A 19,271-nucleotide genomic window follows, 5' to 3' on the forward strand; every position below is an offset into this window, starting at 1 on the left:
TTATATCGCGACATGTGCCATCCAGACCGGTTCCCTATGCAATTATTCACAAGCGCTTTATTTCATTAGTGTCGAAATAAGATCGGTGCACAAGTTCAGAGACGGTTAAACTGAGAATCCACAAAAACGTTAACAAGCAAGAGAAGACCTTCTCTTGGGTAAGCTTAATGATTTTAATAACTAATGCTTGTTATCTAACTTACCCGGGTTACAGTTTTCTATGAAACATAAATAATGTGTTTGCTTTTAGGCATTTTAAATGCAAGATATGAATGGTCTGGTTCTTCGACAGGCCCCAGTTGTTCAAAGACTAAATAACTTGAAACAGTGGATGAGTCGCTATTTAGAAGATAAAATGTATAAGTTGGAATACATTTTCTCTGCTAGATAGCGATTTATGAACTGGATAAAGTTGACCAATCTTTTAACAACCGGGACCAGAAATATACAACACTAGCAACTTTTAGGGGACTCCAGATTCAATTTAAGGTGTTTCCATTTCATCCGTGCTTATTAAGCAGAGAAATGATGATCATTAATAGACCTTTAATGACTTAGTCAAGGGTTCTAAACTTCTCTTGAATTGAGACTAGTATAAGCCATGATAAGATAATTAAATTCGTTTCCTCTTACTTTCATGCAATTGAAAGTCTTTGGAAATTAAATGGGAGTTTCCGTGGCTTCCACACAGTGGCTCTTTCATCCACTGTTTCCACTGAAGTCGAATTTGGGAATGATGGTTTTTGTGGAGGGAGGAAAACCGGGGTATCCGGACAAAAACCCTCGGAGCGGGGACGAGAACCAACAACAAACTCCACCCACATATGGTGTCAACATCGGGAATCCGGAACCCGGGCCACATTGGTGGAAGGCGAGTGCTCTCACAAACTGCGCCATCCCTGTGACATTATATCTTAAGGCTTTATTTTTTTTTCTCGTTTGAAGCCAGGAGTACACGTTAGACAATTGCTTTTTCTCCCAATACGAATACATAAAGAAAGAAATGTACGGAGGCAAATTTAGGTCCTGTCTTTTTTCGAGCAAATGCCGGTGGCGTGATCAGTGAAGTTATTGTTGTCAATCGACAAAATATAGAGTCATTAGTTTAATCTTGATCACGAATGTATCATTTAGCGCTATCTTAATTATTATGATACATTTAAATACGTTTTTATACGTTTTTGATCAGAGCTACTGAGACGAAATCATCAACTGAAGGTAGTTTCTCTCAGTAAAGACTTAAAAATCATCATATTCAGCTGTGTTTTTTAAAATAGCTATTTTTGGAAAGGAGTGAATCAAATTTATCGATGTTAAAAGCCTTGGATCCTAAAAGATTGGACTATTTTGGAGCTAATTTTAAGTTGTTGGTACGACCTTTACTTGACTAACATTAATCAGCTTATAACTCGTACATTAATGGTACATAAATTTCTTTTTTAGCAGTTATCTTAAAATAAAATTTGTTGCGTCAGTACGATTCATGGTCAGCGAGGCATTACAAATTTGAAGTATCACGCCATGCTTTTTTAGCTTTGTTCTTAAACAGATATTAGCCCTGTGCTTCCGGCGTCGCATAGCCAAGCTTAAATTAAATTTGTTTTCGTCGCATGAATTGATTGTCTGAGGTGGTCGTTTCTAGAACAGTTTAATCTCCCTAATGGAAGTGAGCTTCAAAATATACGCCGTTGAAGTAAAAGTTGTAACAGTGACTAGCGATTAAACGAGGCCTTTCACTTAAGGCTAATCGACTCAGAGCGGTTATCGAGTGCGTTTTTCAATTCAGCATGAATTAGTCAAGTGGTACCATTATTACTCAGCCACAGTTAACACTCGGGTATCAATTCCTGAAGCTTGCAGACATTTTATTCCCAGCGCTAGCTGACTTGTTTACTTGCCAGTGAGGACTCGTGGACTAATCATACTAAAGTAAGTGATTTACCTTACTGAGAGAGAAATCCTATTATCAGGAAGAGAGAGATTTTCAATGGTCGCTTAATCCGTCTTATCAGTCTATCTTACCATGCCTGTTTTTGCCATCAGTTTCGGGGTTCAGGTCATATGGGACTGTTTCAAATCTTTGGATATGCATGTTGTTTGGTTCCAAAGCCGATTTCAATCTGTAATGAAGTTGCGATGTTCAGAGAGTCCTTTTGCCTAGTGTACAGTTTGTTCAAAGTTTGCCCAGTAAAAACAAACCTTAACTCCAAAGTCGTTTAAGCGAAATTCTCAGTTGTAGCGCCTAGATTTCTTAGTACAATTAACGTGGTTCCAGCCTTTGACTCCGAAATCCTAACATGCGACGCTGCTAATGAAAGTCACGATTGAACAGGTCTTCTCTGTGGTGTTTTGTATTACGATTAGCAGTGTGGTTTCAACGTTTTAGTTAAGTTGTAAATAAAATTATGAAAGTTAGGCATTTCACATGAAATCAGTGATATATATGCATGTTTTTCCTTAAAGGGGGATATATCAGCGCGTTTCTTATATTTGTGGTTTGGCTGCTTCAGTGGGACCGTTCGAAAGATGTATAGTCCCTTGTCTTTTTTGTAGGGGGGGAGGGGTTATTTCCCTACTCATATTTCTTTACGAATCTATTCTTTTTTCATTTGCTCTACAAACTACACTTCGTGCTTTTAGACTGCATATTTCCAAACTTTCAAGACTTTTTATATTTGCTATTATTAATTTGAGGAAAAGTACGTCAAGAAGGCCAGTTTCAAACAAAAGAAAGAATTACAATTATTGTAGTCAAAGGAATAGCTATGATTCCAATGTAAGTATTATTTTATAAAAATGCTGCCTTTATATTGTATATTGCTCGTGGAGGATTACAACACTTGATTAAACAGAAGTTGCGGAATTTTCTGCGAGTGCAACACTTATTTAGAAGACATGTTTTCAAAGTACTCCTTGTGAAATTCTGAAACTTTCTAAGATCCAATTTATATTGCTCGCCTTCTGGGCTATTCCAAAAATTGATTTCTTTTGGCCACAATATGACTGACTAACTGAAATGTGTTTTTTTTTAAGTTGATAATTGAACAGGTAAAAAAAGAGAAAAAAACAACTGCCTTACAAGGCGGGGTATTTAGGAAATCGATATGGGATCATTCCAACAGAAGCAAAATATAAAGATAACTCAGCTAATATCATAGCTTTGAATTTACCCGCGAAGCAATATAGTTTTCTTTCCTTGAAACCATGTACGGGAAAAACGTGCAGTTCAATATGCAGAAACAGTCATTTTGATGTAGATTTTGGAGCCAATGGACACACAAATTAAACTCGTTCTGAAAACACTGACTAAATTTGCACGTGCCAACTAAATTCTATTCATAAGAAACACACCCCAAAATAACGCCATTAAGTCTTGAAAGCTCATTTTGTTATCATGATAAAGTTCCGCTATGCTCTTGTGGTACACCATCCGCTTTCTTGACAAAATCCTTTGTTTTCTCCTGCCGACTAGCAACAGTGAAGACTGTGTTACACTGTACAAATGATTTTTGGAAACACTTGTATTGTGCAAGGATAGACAGGTTTTAGAAATACCAAGAAAGTTTAACAGTAGTGATTGTGGGAGAGTTGCTTCACAACGAGTGCTCATACAACGAGCTTTCTTTCCTCTAGTTTTTCTATCGCTCATCTCTATGTCAAACTGTTTCCCAGAATCTTCTATTTTTAGAAGCTTCCTACATCTATTTTCAATATACCAAAATTGTGGATTATGTTTTTCGCGTGCTATCACTGGCCAATCAAACTCCGGATAATATTTAATTTCTTTTTCATCCCAATAATGTCTGGATTTTGCGCCAAAAGTTTTCGCCAATTTCTCAGAAATAAAGTAACTTATTGCGGCTCACTTTTCACTAGTGTCTTGGTATATAGTATACACTAACTGTAACACAGTTATTTTACTCAGGGTCGGTAAATAGTGGTACATATTTTCCTCGTAGCTCGGTAAATATTCACCACTTTCCAACCCCACTTCGGCAAACAACATTAAATTTGTTTTAAAATGTCAAGTGATTGTTATCTGTTCTGAGCGGGGATTTTCTTCATTGGAGGGAGAGGTGGATACAGTGTAAGTAGTCATATAGTATGGTGGGAAACTCGAGCCGGTACAGGTGGGAAGTAGGGTTGGTATCGGCTGTAAGTGTTCCTCTTAATACGTTCCTGTTGTATTCCAGATATGAAGCTTCTTGCTAACTATAATCATTACGTGTGAGAGATCAAGAGAGACGCTGCATGCAATCACCAAAGTTAATGATTCAGAAAATTTCAGTTCTTTCAGAAATGACTACAAAGTATGCAAGAGTACAGTTTCAAAAACTTTCTTCTGAGCAGTGTGAAAGGTCGGAAAGGAGAGGGGTGACATTTTAGACCAGCCTTTGAGAATTTGCTGTTTATCAGTATGGTGATATACCAGTTTGTTAATTATTTCCATTTAGCAAATTCTGATTATATAGCGTTCGCTCACGTAAAATAATTTTTTTTAATTCCTTCAATCAAAGTCATATTTACAGTATAAGGTTTTGAAAACATGCACGCCTTTTTCCCGTTATCACTGCTCTCCAGTTCTATAATATATTTCGCCAGCTTTTAAACTCTTGGCTTTCAGATATGAAAAAATGAAAGTGCCACATATAGCAACTCCGAATGCTTTCAGTTTGGTTTGGACTTCTTGAGGTGCTAATGATGGCACACTAGGCAAAGGGCCTTTTGATTAAATACTTTCTAGTTTACTTGAGTTCTTTTTCATTTATTAAAGCATCCTTAGTTATTCTCTTTATGTATTAAATAGGGTGCCGAATCTTTGTCATAAAGAGAGGTGATCATAAACACAAGTTTGCAAATGTCCCAAATAATATCACATTTTCGACCAAGTTGAGACCGGCCGTCTAATCTAAAATAAAGGGGTTTTAGCTCGACTGTTTACGGTTATTTATTAATTTTTGGTATGGGATGAAACATAACCGTTTCTAGCTGTCCTATTTGTTTTTTTATCCTTGTACGTGTGAAAAAAGGCAAAAGGTGGAACATACGGAGAAGTCAACACGTCTTTTTTAACTAAATCAGTGAGAAAACGGTTTGTTCAATAAGACATTACATAAGCTGAGTCCATACCGCCCTACTTATTTGTCAGTTTACAAAAATGTCAGGTTTTAACTGGCCAACGTGGTTAGATCTTGCTAATTGCGTCACTGTGTTCGAAGTCTTTTCAATCAAGTTGTTTAAAAATTAATCACTTGCATCTTTTAAGCTAATGAATACATTCACACTCGTTAAAAGTACCAAACGTCCACGTAAAAAAATATGAGTTCTATTTCAAAAGCCCTTTATTATTTATTTGTAATGAAAGTCTAAAAATGTAGAGGTCCCATTGATTACATGAACAAAGCCAACCATTTAAAATTAGCTGCTCACCGCCTTGAAATTTATTTCGCGCTGGCCCGTTTTCCCTATAAATTGGCGTTCATTCTGTGGTCCGTGTCAGTGATTGATAATTCAGCGATCTCGACGGAAGTTAAAAAGATTAAGGTAGGATAATTTGCTTTGGTTATGAAGTAACTTGGAGTCCATCAGCCTACTTTGAAGCATGAAACCATTGCAAAAGCCATCAGCACAAACAACTTATCCTCTGACTCTTATCATTTCAACTATTTTTTCCCCTCCAAAGTAAGTGATCCCGGCCTTCAAAATTAGTGATGCTTGAGCTAAATACCTTTTAGGCATTGTGGTTTCCAAGAAATTCGCATGTCGGTCTACTTAAAAGTGGCAATCTTGACCTTAAGAACACAACGTAAACCAACTATACATTTTCAATTATATGTTCAGATGACAACCCCCCACTCTGTCGCGAATATGGGTTTACAACGAGATGTTATCACTTCACTGAAAGGCCTTTGAAGTTTGAATATTACATCACTTTGATATAGTGACTTAGGGGCCAGGGTCTCGTTAAGATTATACATAGGAGTAGAGTAAGACGACGAATCACAAAGTTTTCATTTTAACATTTTCCTTGAACTTGAGCTTTTTAAGCTATGTAAAATGAAATATTTTATTGAGATGGCTTTTCGTTTGATTGATAGAGGGGGAATCAAAGTTACTCTTATCGTTGGCTTTTTACTCAAATTGTATTTTGTTTTCGTATGCTAGCTTTAAGAATGCCAAAAGAATTGAACAAAATGCTATTGACATATAATACAAGGAACTGACACAAAATAAATTATTTACCTTGCGTGCATTGCAAAGCCTTGGTCTGTCGGTGTATAGAGTTTAAACGGCATTTACAATGACCACCACTTTCAAATGAGAAATCAAACAGCTGCTAAAATTTATGTAAAAAGAAGTGCTAATGAAAAGGTGCCGATCATCAAAGAATCCCGGCTGGTTATCATTTCAAAGTTGAATAGAAACAATTAAGTTGTTTATTTACATGATCATTCCCTAAGAATAAATTATTTATCTGCTATTGAAGCAAGTTACAAACTAGAACTGAAAAGGAAAGCGTTTATGAAATAACATGTTTCAATGCAACTTATATCGCTCTTTTGTGATGTTTTCTACTTTAGCTCCTTGATTGAGTGAATTTTTGTCGGAACTAACAAATAAACATTATTTTTATTATTTCAAGTAAACGAAACTCGTTAAAGTCAATTTCCAGCTGAGACCTGTTTCAAAAATAATTCCCGGTTTGATTATTTGAACTAATTTCCCCTGAAAACAGGTGTGAAATGAGTTGGTAATCATCTACAGAAATGGAACTACCAAAAAAGGTGAGCCTGGACAGTAAAGAAACAGATGAAACAGAAACTTGTACATCGGCTTGGTTCCTTGTCAAGGACTTCTGTGATTACACATCTGCGCATGGCTTTGGCAGAATAAAAGCTGCTACACACTGGACTCGGACTGTGTTCTGGAGCCTGCTGTTCATTGGGGCAGTGGCTATTATGACGGCGCAAGTACACACTTTGTTCAAGAAATACCAATCAAGACCGCTCACTACATTGGTTGAGGTGGAAACGTCTACGGTACGTATGGAAAATTTAATTCATTGTTCCATTTATACTGTATATCCTAACAGCTCTGTACCAAGTGTCACAGTCCGAAATTAGCAAAACGAACTAGCTGTGTTCGACTTTTTTTAATAGTCATTTGGGTGCTATAATAGGTAGGATTTTTTTATAACCACTGCTAGATAACTTTCATTTGAATGGTAGCAGTGTTACATATACGTTAGAGTAGACACCATCTTTAAGAAACCCAATTTATCAGACCATTCCGAGATACAGAACGTACTATAGTATACGCAGTAAGAAAAGGAGGCACTCGCCTTAATTGATAAAGGCGGTAATTTTGTAAGTGAACGGACGTAACTCTCACTTTATAACACCTAACTGAATGAACACCGGACAGTTATTTTTAGTCTTAATTTAATTTATTCTATAAATTATCTTTTCTGTTACATTATTTACTTGATAATTGTGGCAAGATGACACCGAAACGTCGTTCCGTTTTTTTGGCTTATTCTTATAGTCAACTGTATTTCTAAATTTAATCTTATTAGAATTTTGCAAGTATTAAGAAATGAGGGACGAAACAGGAAGACAATTCTAAATTGCAAGAGAAATTAATACGGAGAAGGAGTGTTGGTGTTATTAATACTAGCTACTAACTCTCCTACAATCGCCTGGAGCCACTTAAAAAAGAGTAAGTCTATGTAAAAACGGTCAGCAAAACACCACTATGCTTGAGGAATTACGATCAGAAGGAAAGCTCGGACTTACAAGCAGGCAGAAGGCGATACAGTGTTGTTCGTGGATTAACTAGAGTGATTGAAAAACTATGGCTATTAAGAAGTGATCCCGTCATTGAAAATGGCATTTAAATCACCAGCAAAACTTTACACAACGAACGGTTCAAGAATCAAAAATGCAAAAGAAATCCAAAATTTTGAGGGATTGCTTAAATCAGGAATAAGATTGCATTGTTACAGAGCGCATGCGTGATCCCTAAAAAAACTTTTCTTTTCATAGAGTCTTCCATTTCCAGCTGTGACGTTTTGTAACTTCAACGCCATCAGAAACGATTCTCTTAAAGCATTAATAGAGAGTGGTGAAATGGAGTACTTTAGACAGTTATTGGAATTTGGTGAGTATGCCATAAATATGTATTTTAATGTTCTTTCACGATTGAAAACAAATAACAAAAATTATCAAAATCCGTAGCTTCCAAGTTTAACTTCACCACTCGAATATCTTTACGGTGGCCAAATTACCTTTTCAGTTATCAACTACCAAATATTCGTTTCCACTCCCCAAACCCTTATCTATTTGTAATTTTGAGATGTGCCCATGTGATACCTTGTTTCCAAATTTTAACTGATCTGCGATTGATATCTTCAACTCTTTTAGCCAAAAATAAATCTGTCAATCTACGAAGGCGGAGATCAAATGACAGGGACCCAGTAGGCACTCTTTCGCCCACCCTTGAGAGTCTCACAGATGATAATTATGACGACGATCCCTGGGACGATGATGATGATGATGATGATGATGATGATGATGAATTTGATGACGAATTTGAAGATCCATCTAAGAAAGAACCAAGTTTCCTGAAGAGTGAGCAAATGGCCGTGCTCATGGCGAGACAAGACAGAAGAACCCTGTCGTTACTAGGACATCGTTTTGAGGATATGGTGTTGGCATGCACTTACAGAGGCGTTTCATGTAGGTGAGTTCTTACATGAAGTGACAACGTCTTTTGCATTGAGAAAACGTATGGCCGGAAAGGAGTCACCAACTTACAGCCAATTCAACACTTAATTCGCGATCATAATTGCACCAAGCCGTTCAGCAATGAAATCGCCATGGTATAATTCTAAATTCAGTTCTATACAGTTAACGAGAAAAAGTTAGCTATAGTTCAGCGATCGCGTTTTGATTTTAATTGACAGAATTATAGTTTATATAGCGTGGTTTATGCTTTTATTCCTTGATGATTTCTTGGTCGCAGAACTGAGTTGTTGCTGGTCCAAATCATGGCTAATGAATAATGTTTGAACCTCTTCTGCCAGGACAAAAACTTAAACCGACCTTAAATCGTAGGCGTAAGTTTGGCTTGTTGCATCTAGGGTAACTTCTAAAGGTGTTGATCGTCAGTGCTCGTTTTCTTAGAGGTAAACCACAATCGAGGACAAACATTTATTTCTTTTCCAGGAACTATACATCAAAGTTGTGGAAGCATTACTGGCACTACAAGTACGGAAATTGCTTCGTGTTTAACAGCGGAAAGTCAGACTCGGGATTAAATGCACCGGTCCTCAAATCCAACAAACCGGGACCATCACACGGTGGGACATTTTCACGAATCAGTTTTAACCCCATAAGCCGTCCTGTCCTAATGTATTGTCGTATATTTTATGTACAGGACTTGCCTTGGAGCTTAACGTTGAGCAGGATGAATACGTCGGACTTTTGACGCCAGAAGCTGGAATCAGAATAGACATCTCTACACAAGGAGAAATGCCTTTTCCAATGGAGAGAGGAGTAAGCCTGGCACCAGGATATGCGACAATGATTGGACTTAGAAAGGTAAGGACAGCAGTTACTCTGTAGCTTTCATTTGTATAGCCACAGCCAAGGATTTCATCCACTAAAATCTGGATAAAACGGCATTATACATTTTAATTCTCCTTCAAAAAATTCCCATTTAATTTAGAACTCACAATGAAGGCATAAAAGTAAAAATACAATACCAGAACTCATGGTGCGAACACTCCAAAAACAGAGCTACATGTTCCCCAAATTACTCGATTGGCAACGTGTCACTCCAAACCTGGGTAAATTAAATGGAAACTACTTGAAATATTCAGATAGTGTTTCTTGTAGAGACGTACGTCAATTGGTACACATGCAGGAATTTTAGTTTCCACATTTTTATCATTTGTATCGTGGCATGCCTGTAAACTAGCTGTTGTAGTTTTTAAACTAAGCCATATAGCTAAGCGCATGTTTTTTTTTTTACGTTAAATAAAGTTCAGTTCAGTTACAAAGTTAACTACATTTCAGTATACTGTTGTACTTTAGTAACAATTTTTAAGTAATGTCGACATTTAGTGTTTACTTTTTTTAACTGCTGCTGTCGTTTGCTTCTACCTGGGCTGTTTCCTTGCTGTAGTGTAGGAGCTTGTTTGTCTCTGCGATCCCAAGAGCTATGCCGGCGGAGGCTCAAACTCCTAGCAAGTCCAACTAAGCCGGACAGGTTTTGGACGAGATGCCAGACAAAAGACACTCTCTGGCCTTCCAGGTTAAGGGTTGGGCGTGAGCTCAACCACCCCACGACGTGCCTGAACGTTAAGGGATAAATTGGAAATTGTTAAGCAAAAAAAAAATAAGCAATCGCTTCAAAACTATTTCTTTGACCGCTTGCAGGAGAAACTTATCCGCGAGGATCCCTTTGGAAGTAAACGATGCTTGGAGGACGTTTCTAAAGATGAATCTAATTTATACACAAAACACTTTGGGGCGGTCTATTCCGCAATGGTACGTCTGTAACAGTATTGTCAGCATAAATAAATATGTTAACAACCAGTAGGTGCAAGAAGAATTGTGTCTTGATTTTCTCAAGCAATGACCAGATCAAGAAACAGTCTGACTGTACGTGGCATGGTAGGTCTTACATGGCAAGATACTGTATTTATGTGTGTCTATTTTGGGTTGCTGATGAATTATGATCCAGCGATATGCAAGATGCAAAAGAGGACGATTTATTGCAAAATGGTTTTACGAAACGCTTGTTATGTACTTACTATAGAATGTAAGACTATTAGAAAATGCATTGAAATAAAATCTTGTGCTATTTTATCATTAGGCTTGTAAAGAGTCCTGTTTGGCGTACAATCAACTTGAGCGGTGTGGATGTATGGAATACCGATTTCCAGGACGTGACAAACGCATTTGCAATGCGTTAGACAAAGCAACAAGTAAACACTGAATTGTATCTTATAATCGATATCTTCATAGTGCCTTGATCAGTGAAGGCGGGGTATTGTAGTGCTTCGTGCATTGGGCTATAGATCTGAATGTTGGCGCCGGGATAGAGGCACCGGTTGACTCTACCAACGGGTTGTATTCTCTACCTTACACAACAAACTTTGTTCTAATAACTATAGTTTTCCTTCATCCCAACTGTAAGGTAAATCGGGAAAAACACGGAGGAAAAACTGTCATGGAACAAGCAACCCGTCTAGTGGGGAGGGAGGGGAGTAGTAAACCTTCTAGTTGTTTCACGCTGGAGCTCCGGACCATACTACTGTGGCCGTCCTGTTCTTACGTGTCACTTTACCTCATTGCCTTATTTTGCATGCGCATGCGCTTGTTTGTTGTGTAGAAGGTTCGGTGCTTGTGATTCAGTATCATTGTTACATTGACTTGTCTCAGCTTAGATTAGATGATTTTCTTTTGACAGTGAAATGTATCGGTAGAGTTCAGAGGCTGTTCAAAGAAAACAAGTTGAATTGCACCAATTCATGTCCACCGCCCTGCAGGTAAATACGGCCCAGGATCATATTGCAACATCGTTCCATATGATTTTGTGATTCTGAAAACGTGCGTATAGGACTGGGGGATTACATCTCAGTTTTTTCTCAGTGTTCGTGGATGGTAGAAAGCAGGTGAATTGATTGACAAATTTTAAAACGAATCAAAACCTTGAGTCAATAGCATCATTGCCTTGCTACCCAATAGTCATATACCTTGTTTGAACTCTAACTGATAGTTTAGGGACTGGCTAGAAAACCTTGCAGACGTTAAAAGTACTAACAGAGGTACTGCTTTGTGTTGGAAGAACCGTAACCATGCACAGATTTCGGTTTTACGTTCACACAGTGTGGTTAAACAACTTAACTGAAGCGTCTCTATTTTTTGGTTACTTACTCCGACAAAGATAAGCATTTTTGCGGCTGGTGCACGTACAGAGTTCAAAAACACCAGCTAACACTGATTAACCAAACAAATCATCGGTTCCACGAACCATCATGTGATGTCCAACATGTCTAAAATGGAAATAATTGTACAAAAATAACACAAACCCTAACTGCTTTTATTTTTTTTGTTGTTTACAGAGAAGAAGGATTCAAGACAAGTTCCTCTTTCGCAATTTGGCCATCTGAGAAACATGAGGTAAATCTGTTGTATTTATACTGCTTATAGTCAATAATAAACAAGAATATTTTCAAATGAAAAACACAACCTTTTAAAAGCCTCCTTTTCCAATTTATTATTGGCCTTTGCTTTCACAAAAAAAGTAATTCAGTTCAACTGTCACAATGAACATCAAGCCACAAATCTTCTCCAATTTATCTGAAAACAAAATTCATGTTTTGCTTAAATTCGGTTTTGTGTACGTTCATACAGAGTACCATACTGAACGAAAATAACTGTCCCTTCAATCCTAGGTCCATACAGTATTATGTTGGCTCACTAGTCCTGATTGTTTTTCGTGGTTTATCTCTTTCAGCCATTCTATACAGCTAGTTTAGAGAAGGAAAACAAATTCTTACTCACAAGAGATGGAAATCACAGGTGAATATTGTTCATAACTGATTTTTATCAAACAACCACGTTCATTTTTCTCCTTAACCTTGAAAATCGAGCAACAAAATGATACAAATTTCTCCCCGATTTCTGCAGAAAAAATGTTTGTAAGGTGCAAGTATTCTACGAAGAGCTTAATTTAGAAGTGATAACGGAGCAGCGATCCTATGAGGTGAGCATTCTCATACACTCACATAATAATTCCAGATAAAGAAGTTCTTTATGTGAAGGGTTTCATTGGTCATCAATACTTGATCTCCCAGACGATTACATTAATCCCGAGATAAGGATAAGATATATAGCAAGCAACCGATTTAAACGCTTTTTACCAAACGTATTTTTGTACAGTACTGAACATCAATGAGATCCATTTTAAAGCAAGGCTCAGGAGCTTTAATCTGAAACTTTCAAGCTAAAATTACAGTCATATCAGTGATTTGACGTACCGCTCTAGAAACGATGTCGATAATTACGGTCAATCCACGGGGTTCAGTGACAGAATGAGGGAGTGAGTGAGGGTGAAGCCCCGGGAAAAATAGGTACCCTTCTCACCTACGTTATGCGAAAGGGGGGCGGAATTGAAAAGTTAAGTATTTATTTAAAGGGTTGCAAAAACTGGAATGTTGACCAAAAGCGTGGCAATTAAATCTGAATATTAAAAAGGGTATAACAAACTGAGCAGACATTCCTGACAGAAATTATGAATAGTCTGCTGTACCAATACTCCTAGGAAATATTTGTATGTCCTTTTCAATATCTCTGAGTTATAAGAAAGTGGTTGAATTTTACAAAACGTTTGTAAGTGAATTGCAAAAGGGTAACGGGTTGAAACTCTGGGTGGGGTCTTCCATAAAACTTTTAAAGCAATCTCTCTCCCTGGTCAATCCACCGTTCACTTATCAATTGAACACTTGAAAACATTCCAATCTTTTCCTTGCTGCTGGGAGGGGTTAGTAAAGGTAATCTTCATTTGAAAATAAAAATACCTCTTGTTTATTGTGTTACCATCCACAGCTTGAGGATTTTGTATCCGACATTGGTGGTCAGTTGGGTCTGTGGATTGGATTCTCTGTGCTGACTGTGGCTGAATTCTTGGAGCTTTTTATGCTCCTATTACACGTTCCTCTCCAAAAATGGAGAGCTAACAGAACGTCAAGCTCAAAGCAAGAGCGCGAGCAGCCGATCTAGAGCTAAAGAACTGGAAATGTAAAGAATAGAAGAAAGTGCCGCTTATATGCTTTTTTGCCTTTTATTTATTTTCAAGAAACGTTTTTCCTTTGTACAAATTTTACGGGTGCTTCTCTGTAAATGAAATTTCAGCATCTATGTAGAGAATTAATTATTTATTAGAAAATGAAGTATGATAATACAGTGCAAAGTATTGAAAAAACCAAACACTTTATCACAGGAAAGCTAACTAAAGATTAAACTAGAACTGGCATTATGCTTTAAATGCAAGGCCTGACGTGGGTGGGTGGAGTGGTGGTTGAGTGGGCTGGCTCCTGAGCGAATCCGCTTACTCGCGTGACAGTTGGAAATGGATTTCATGCTCATAGTACAATAAAACGTCCGCTGAAATGACGTGTCAGCTCCTATTTGAATTGGATAGTTGAATGAGACTGATATGAAATTGAGACAATGTTGTTCAAAAGTGAAAACTGTGACGGTATTGTGATCAATACTACGAACCGTATGAATAAAACGTTTAATTCGTTCTGAGTTGTTCTGTCAATTGATTTTTGTTTTTGCGTGTGCCTTTCCCAATCTCCTTTCCAGATGTAAAATTCATGTAATGACCAATATTTTTGCATGGCCGCATAGATACTAGTAATGATTTCGATTCCTTCTTTCTTGGTTCAGTATTACGTCTCTGCGGTTCTCGGTAACGCTGAATTATGCTATAACGCCAGTACTTATATTAGTAAAAATAGAGCTGTAACCAGGGTAAGACATATTGGATTAAAAAGCGTTCTCTGGTAAAAAATATTAAAAACATAAGCTTTCGGCTATCAGTCTATAGCCTTTAACGAATGAAAAATGTGGCGCGTAAACGAAAAGGGTGCTAAAATTTGAGAATAAAAAGAAGTGTGAAAAAAGCTGCAAGATAAAAATAGAAATGTGGAATAATTAAAATAAAATGGAGTATTGCCTAGGCAACGGTTTTGAGTTATTATCTGCGTCGACAATTTTTGCTGTGTGCCAGGATTTGAGTGTTTTACGAACGCGGCAATCGCCTTTGTCTATGACACAAGCACTGTCGAAATCAATGCAATGATTGTTTTTCTAAAGACTGATAGCCGAAAGCTTATTTTTAAAATTTTTTTAACCAGAGAACGCTTTTTAATCCAATAGTACTTACATTGTTCGTGGACCACTATACATGGATATTTTCGCCATCTTCAAAATAGACAAACAGACACTGTATTTTGAATAGGTGGTTTATCGTCACGCAAGTGAAAAATTAACATCCTCAACCATTCAATAGATAAAGTCAAGAAATTGATATGTTGTAGAAGAGTGATACATAAACAACGTGTGAAAGCCACAGGGCTGTGCGATATCTCCTAATCGAGTTATTCGAGAAAATGTACCACGGAAAATTACAGAGTTTAGTATGGGACGCCATGTTGGTGCTCCGTCTGATGGCGGCCGGAAACCAGCAAAAGCATCTGGAGTTTACCTTGGCTATTTCAAAGCCTTTCTTCTCTCTGCTGAACTTTCACGCATTGACATTAACGCTTCTATTACATGTTAGCTGATCAGACCTAAAAAAAACACGAGGCGAATCGATGTTTTCATGTACGCGACATGTTTAGAGCAGCTGATCCTTCTGTCACGCACTGCGCAAAAATCTAAAATTCAAACTGCTCTATTTTCAAAACAAAGAATGCTATCCTGCTGAAAACAAGCAAGCCGATGGAAATTTAGATATTCTTATATGTGATGAAGATAAAAGCCCAAAATTGTGTTTAGTTATGAATTTCAGTTTTTTATGACGTCATGTGAAAACCAAGAATAGACCCCAAGGTCTGAATATCTACCACCTAGCAATTTCACTAAAGAAAGTGACGTCACTTTGTGTTAATATTTGAGAAAGACTGCTTGATACAGCCTGCGTGAAGGTGCAGAAAGGGACAGAAGCTCTTCTTTTCACACAATTACGGCCCTTTTCCACAACGATTCAAAGCCACTTGATGTGATAAAGAGCATCTTTAATCAGGCTCCTGCAAATGTGATTAAATTGATTCCTTAGGCTTCACCGAGAGGGTCATTTGATATTGTCTCGATGTTGAAGGATGAATGAAAACTAGTAAATAATTTTGGTGTGAAAAATACTCTTATTGAAGACGTTTTAGGAAGTCAGCGACTGCGAAGCAGTCTGAGTGTATGGATTTGATTGCCTACGCATCTGATACTGAAGACTGGGTTTCGAGAACCGCTCGCGCGAGATTTTTACAACTTTGTTAATTGAAAACACTCATTTTTACTCAATCTTCTCAAGATGTTTTGACTAAAATGTTATCTGACCGAAAACAAGTTATGATATTGCCTTTCGGTCACAATAAAGTGTACAATATTTCATGCCTAAAAATGGTCAGCAGTTCGAGAAGTGCGCGGTACTCGATCCCAGTGCTCGGAATGTTTTTAACCTTCTGAGATTGTCTGATTGTAATCAGTGTTTGCAGTCAGTGCAGTGGAAGGGTTCTCGAAGCCGGCTGTAGAAATATTTTACTTTTTGTAAGCTGCGTGGACATTCGGCGTTCAACTATCATCTACGTGTGCTCAGTGAACGGGAAGAAATGGAATACGAAAAAGACTTCTATAAGGTGCTTGTGCGCGTAATCAAATCCGACTGGCGGTAAGTAACAGTAGGGCTAAGTACGTGATCAAAACTAGAATTAACAGTAAAAATTGTTTAACGATTTCAAATAAGTATGTTCGATAAGCAGGTTCGATAGCTAAAAGACTAAGGTTCTTCCAGGCTTCAAGTCAGTAAGTATGTAACAGTAGGAGTACATGACTACTGAATCAAAACAGTACTAGGATCAACAATGAAACTAGATTTTAACTATGTATTATCAGAAGTTGCTAAGTTGCTAAACAAACTGCCGAGCTTCCTGCCCAATCAAAACCGGCGGTGACAAAGCAACAGTTGGCTTGTACAATCGCCGTTTTAATTAGCTTTATCCACAGTATTGTAGTCGAGAATGGCGACTTTACACTTGTACTGAATAGGTATCCTCATGAGTTGCAATTACTACTCTTTCGCTCTCATGGAGGCTGTTACTGAGACCGCCACCGACATCTTTTGTCATCAATCTTCAGACTGGCAAATCCAGTCGGCAAAAAATTTCTTAGCGCTCTTTATGAGCTTGGAAACGACATGAGGTTTAGTCCATGGGTCTTTGGTTAATTTTAGGCCGCGTTCATTTGAAATACGTCAAAGCTTATGAGGGAGGACGGAGCGTATTGTTACAATTTCGATACTGTGATAACTAGTGTCTGTGAACCAGCAATACTCCTGACCTTCTGATGACTGAATTATTTAACAGAAAGAATCTCTTCTTTACAATTTTTTTGGCTCATTTAGGTGCCGAAGAAAGCTGAATGGTTTGAAAATACGTTTTTCAGGACCGGGTATTCAGAGCCAAGCAGATCAATTCACTGCCAGTATTTTCCATTGATACTGGAAGCACACGTCTGAGTGAAAAATAGTTTGATATTGCCTACCGGTTGAAAGAATTGAAAAGGCTTAGCAAGCCAGTATTTCCGGTCGAAAAATAGAGTCAGGATTCAACAGTCACTAAGAATTTTTTGCCGCTACATTTAAAACTTACACCAGCCATAGAGTCAACAGAAAAAGGATAGAAATCTATATATTTTGTTTCAGTGTCTAAAACTTTTTCAAAAAGGCTTCATCGTGTTTTCAATTTCAGACGAAAGCGTTTTGCTTGGGAAGTGTTTTTATTTATAGGAAACTGAGTTTTATTATGGAATATCGTGTATAATATACTTTTTAAATCCGGAAACTCACAAGAAATCCAAAAGTTCTGTCCGCAGAAGTTTCTAAACAGTGAAGGGACTTTAGTTATGGACCCCAAAAAATTACAACAACAAATTGAGAACTTTTACTCCAATCTTAACAAAAGTAATGCTCTTACTCCATGTGAGGCTATCTCAAACTCCTAGTGGGATGTGTGTGTGTTGAGTGTTGTGGGTTTGTTGTGGGTGTATTTGTTTTTTTTTTCTTTTTATGTACGTGTGGGTGCTATACAATTATTTGTTGTAAATGTATTATTAATATAATAACATAGAGGGCAAAATTACTGAATGCTGATTCGTCAAGACAGGGCATTTTTTTTAAATTTTCCTTTCACCGAGAGGTTTTCACCGAGGGCAAAGTTACTCACTCCTGATTGGTCAAGCAACAAAAATACTCGCTCCTGATTGGCTGAGCACGCCATGTTTAACTTTATTTTGTGTTGAAAAATTCAAACTTGGATTGGATTTGTTTCGTTGAAAATCTGAAATCATTCATGGTGACCAAACTCTTTCACCTCGATACGGCTTCTTCTAAACAACGATAACCGAACATAAGAGTGCTCTTTAGATGGGAGGAAGGAGCAGGTTAAATTCAGTGGAAGAGTACTCTGCAAGTTCCTTCTTTGCGTATCCACCTTTTGCTACTTTTATCGATCTGTGTTCGTGTAATTTTCAAGCGGTAGAAAGCTTCACAGCGCAGATGAATCAATTTTGCTTAAAACGTGAGTTTTGTCTTAATTACATGTATATAACAATCTATTTTTCTCGTTTTGTATGTTTTGTACGCTAAGAAACAAATAAATTGTTTGCTTGTTTGTTTTTTACGACTGAAGTGCCTCGACGGTTTTAATAAACGTTTTGTCCTCTATGTTATATAAAACACGTAATCGCAATAAGTCCTCGTAGAATTAAAGATTAATTTTCACTTCTATTTTCAAAGTTTTCACAATTTGGCAAATCTTTAAGAATGCGCGTGAAAATTAATACCGGCCTCATGCGATTACATACAAATAAGTACGACACGTATTGTAAGCATTACAAGTAGTGTAACTGACGTGTAGTGTTAACTACGTGAAGGTATTGTGTGCGTAGTAATAGTATAAGCTGTTTTAATTAACTGCATTACATTGTTATAAAATAATAAAATTAAAAAAAAAAAAAAAAAAAAACCACTTCGCAGGCACGTCGGCCGGAAGGCCTGGGAAATTATTTGGTGTTGGTGGCTCATTCTCATATACCGGAACAGTATTCCAGGCTTTCTAGGCTTTGAAGTCGCAGTTATGTTGGCGGTAGGATACTGATATTGTACTAAACTTGTATAGAGAAGGAAAACAAAGAAATTTTGCAACAGTCACTGACGGCATAACCATATTTGTTATGCTCTAGCTAATTTTCAGTTCTAAACTTCATTTTCAGTGTAAGTTTTTTGTTATATAATTTATTATTTTAGCTTTTTAATTTGTGCATATCAACTGTTACTCTCTGTGGTTTTCATTGCTTGTATGTGAGGTATATAAACGATCGAAACTGTCTTAATTTACATCTCAGAATTACGTTCAAAGGTTTTTACGTATTTGGTGATCATTTTCAACTGGATGCAACTTTTAGCAACGTAACATTTCT

General features: G+C 37.3%; 1 protein-coding gene across 3 annotated transcripts; it reads left to right on the top strand.

Moving 5' to 3' along the window:
* LOC146468257 (epithelial sodium channel subunit alpha-like) lies at positions 1-14,318 on the top strand. Of its 3 annotated transcripts, none has more exons than XM_085124671.1 (13): positions 1-158; positions 6,737-7,040; positions 8,046-8,160; positions 8,424-8,742; positions 9,228-9,361; positions 9,439-9,602; positions 10,443-10,553; positions 10,882-10,993; positions 11,479-11,557; positions 12,134-12,191; positions 12,529-12,593; positions 12,702-12,777; positions 13,620-14,318. In XM_085124671.1, exons 2-13 carry the CDS (start codon positions 6,768-6,770, stop codon positions 13,791-13,793), a joined length of 1,680 nt encoding a protein of 559 aa, XP_084980797.1. In that variant the 5' UTR covers positions 1-158; positions 6,737-6,767; the 3' UTR covers positions 13,794-14,318. The 3 variants fall into 3 exon arrangements, with proteins under 3 accessions (XP_084980797.1, XP_084980796.1, XP_084980798.1); XM_085124670.1 differs by lacking the exon at positions 1-158 and adding an exon at positions 1,796-1,929; XM_085124672.1 differs by lacking the exon at positions 1-158 and adding an exon at positions 1,826-1,929 and having other exon boundaries at positions 6,766-7,040.
* Positions 14,319-19,271: the final 4,953 nt, after the last annotated feature.

Source organism: Pavona decussata, unplaced genomic scaffold (assembly GCF_977016875.1).
Source record: "Pavona decussata unplaced genomic scaffold, jaPavDecu1.1 SCAFFOLD_133, whole genome shotgun sequence".
In the NCBI taxonomy this organism is placed as follows: Eukaryota; Metazoa; Cnidaria; class Anthozoa; order Scleractinia; family Agariciidae; genus Pavona; species Pavona decussata.

Bases quoted from the DNA above. Each gene is read 5' to 3' on its own strand.
- LOC146468257 (XM_085124671.1), top strand. From the start codon at position 6,768: ATGGAACTACCAAAAAAGGTGAGCCTGGACAGTAAAGAAACAGATGAA. The intron at 9,362-9,438 runs GTGGGACATTTT...TTTTATGTACAG, and splicing joins CAAACCGGGACCATCACACG to GACTTGCCTTGGAGCTTAAC. The intron at 10,554-10,881 runs GTACGTCTGTAA...TTTTATCATTAG, and splicing joins GGGCGGTCTATTCCGCAATG to GCTTGTAAAGAGTCCTGTTT.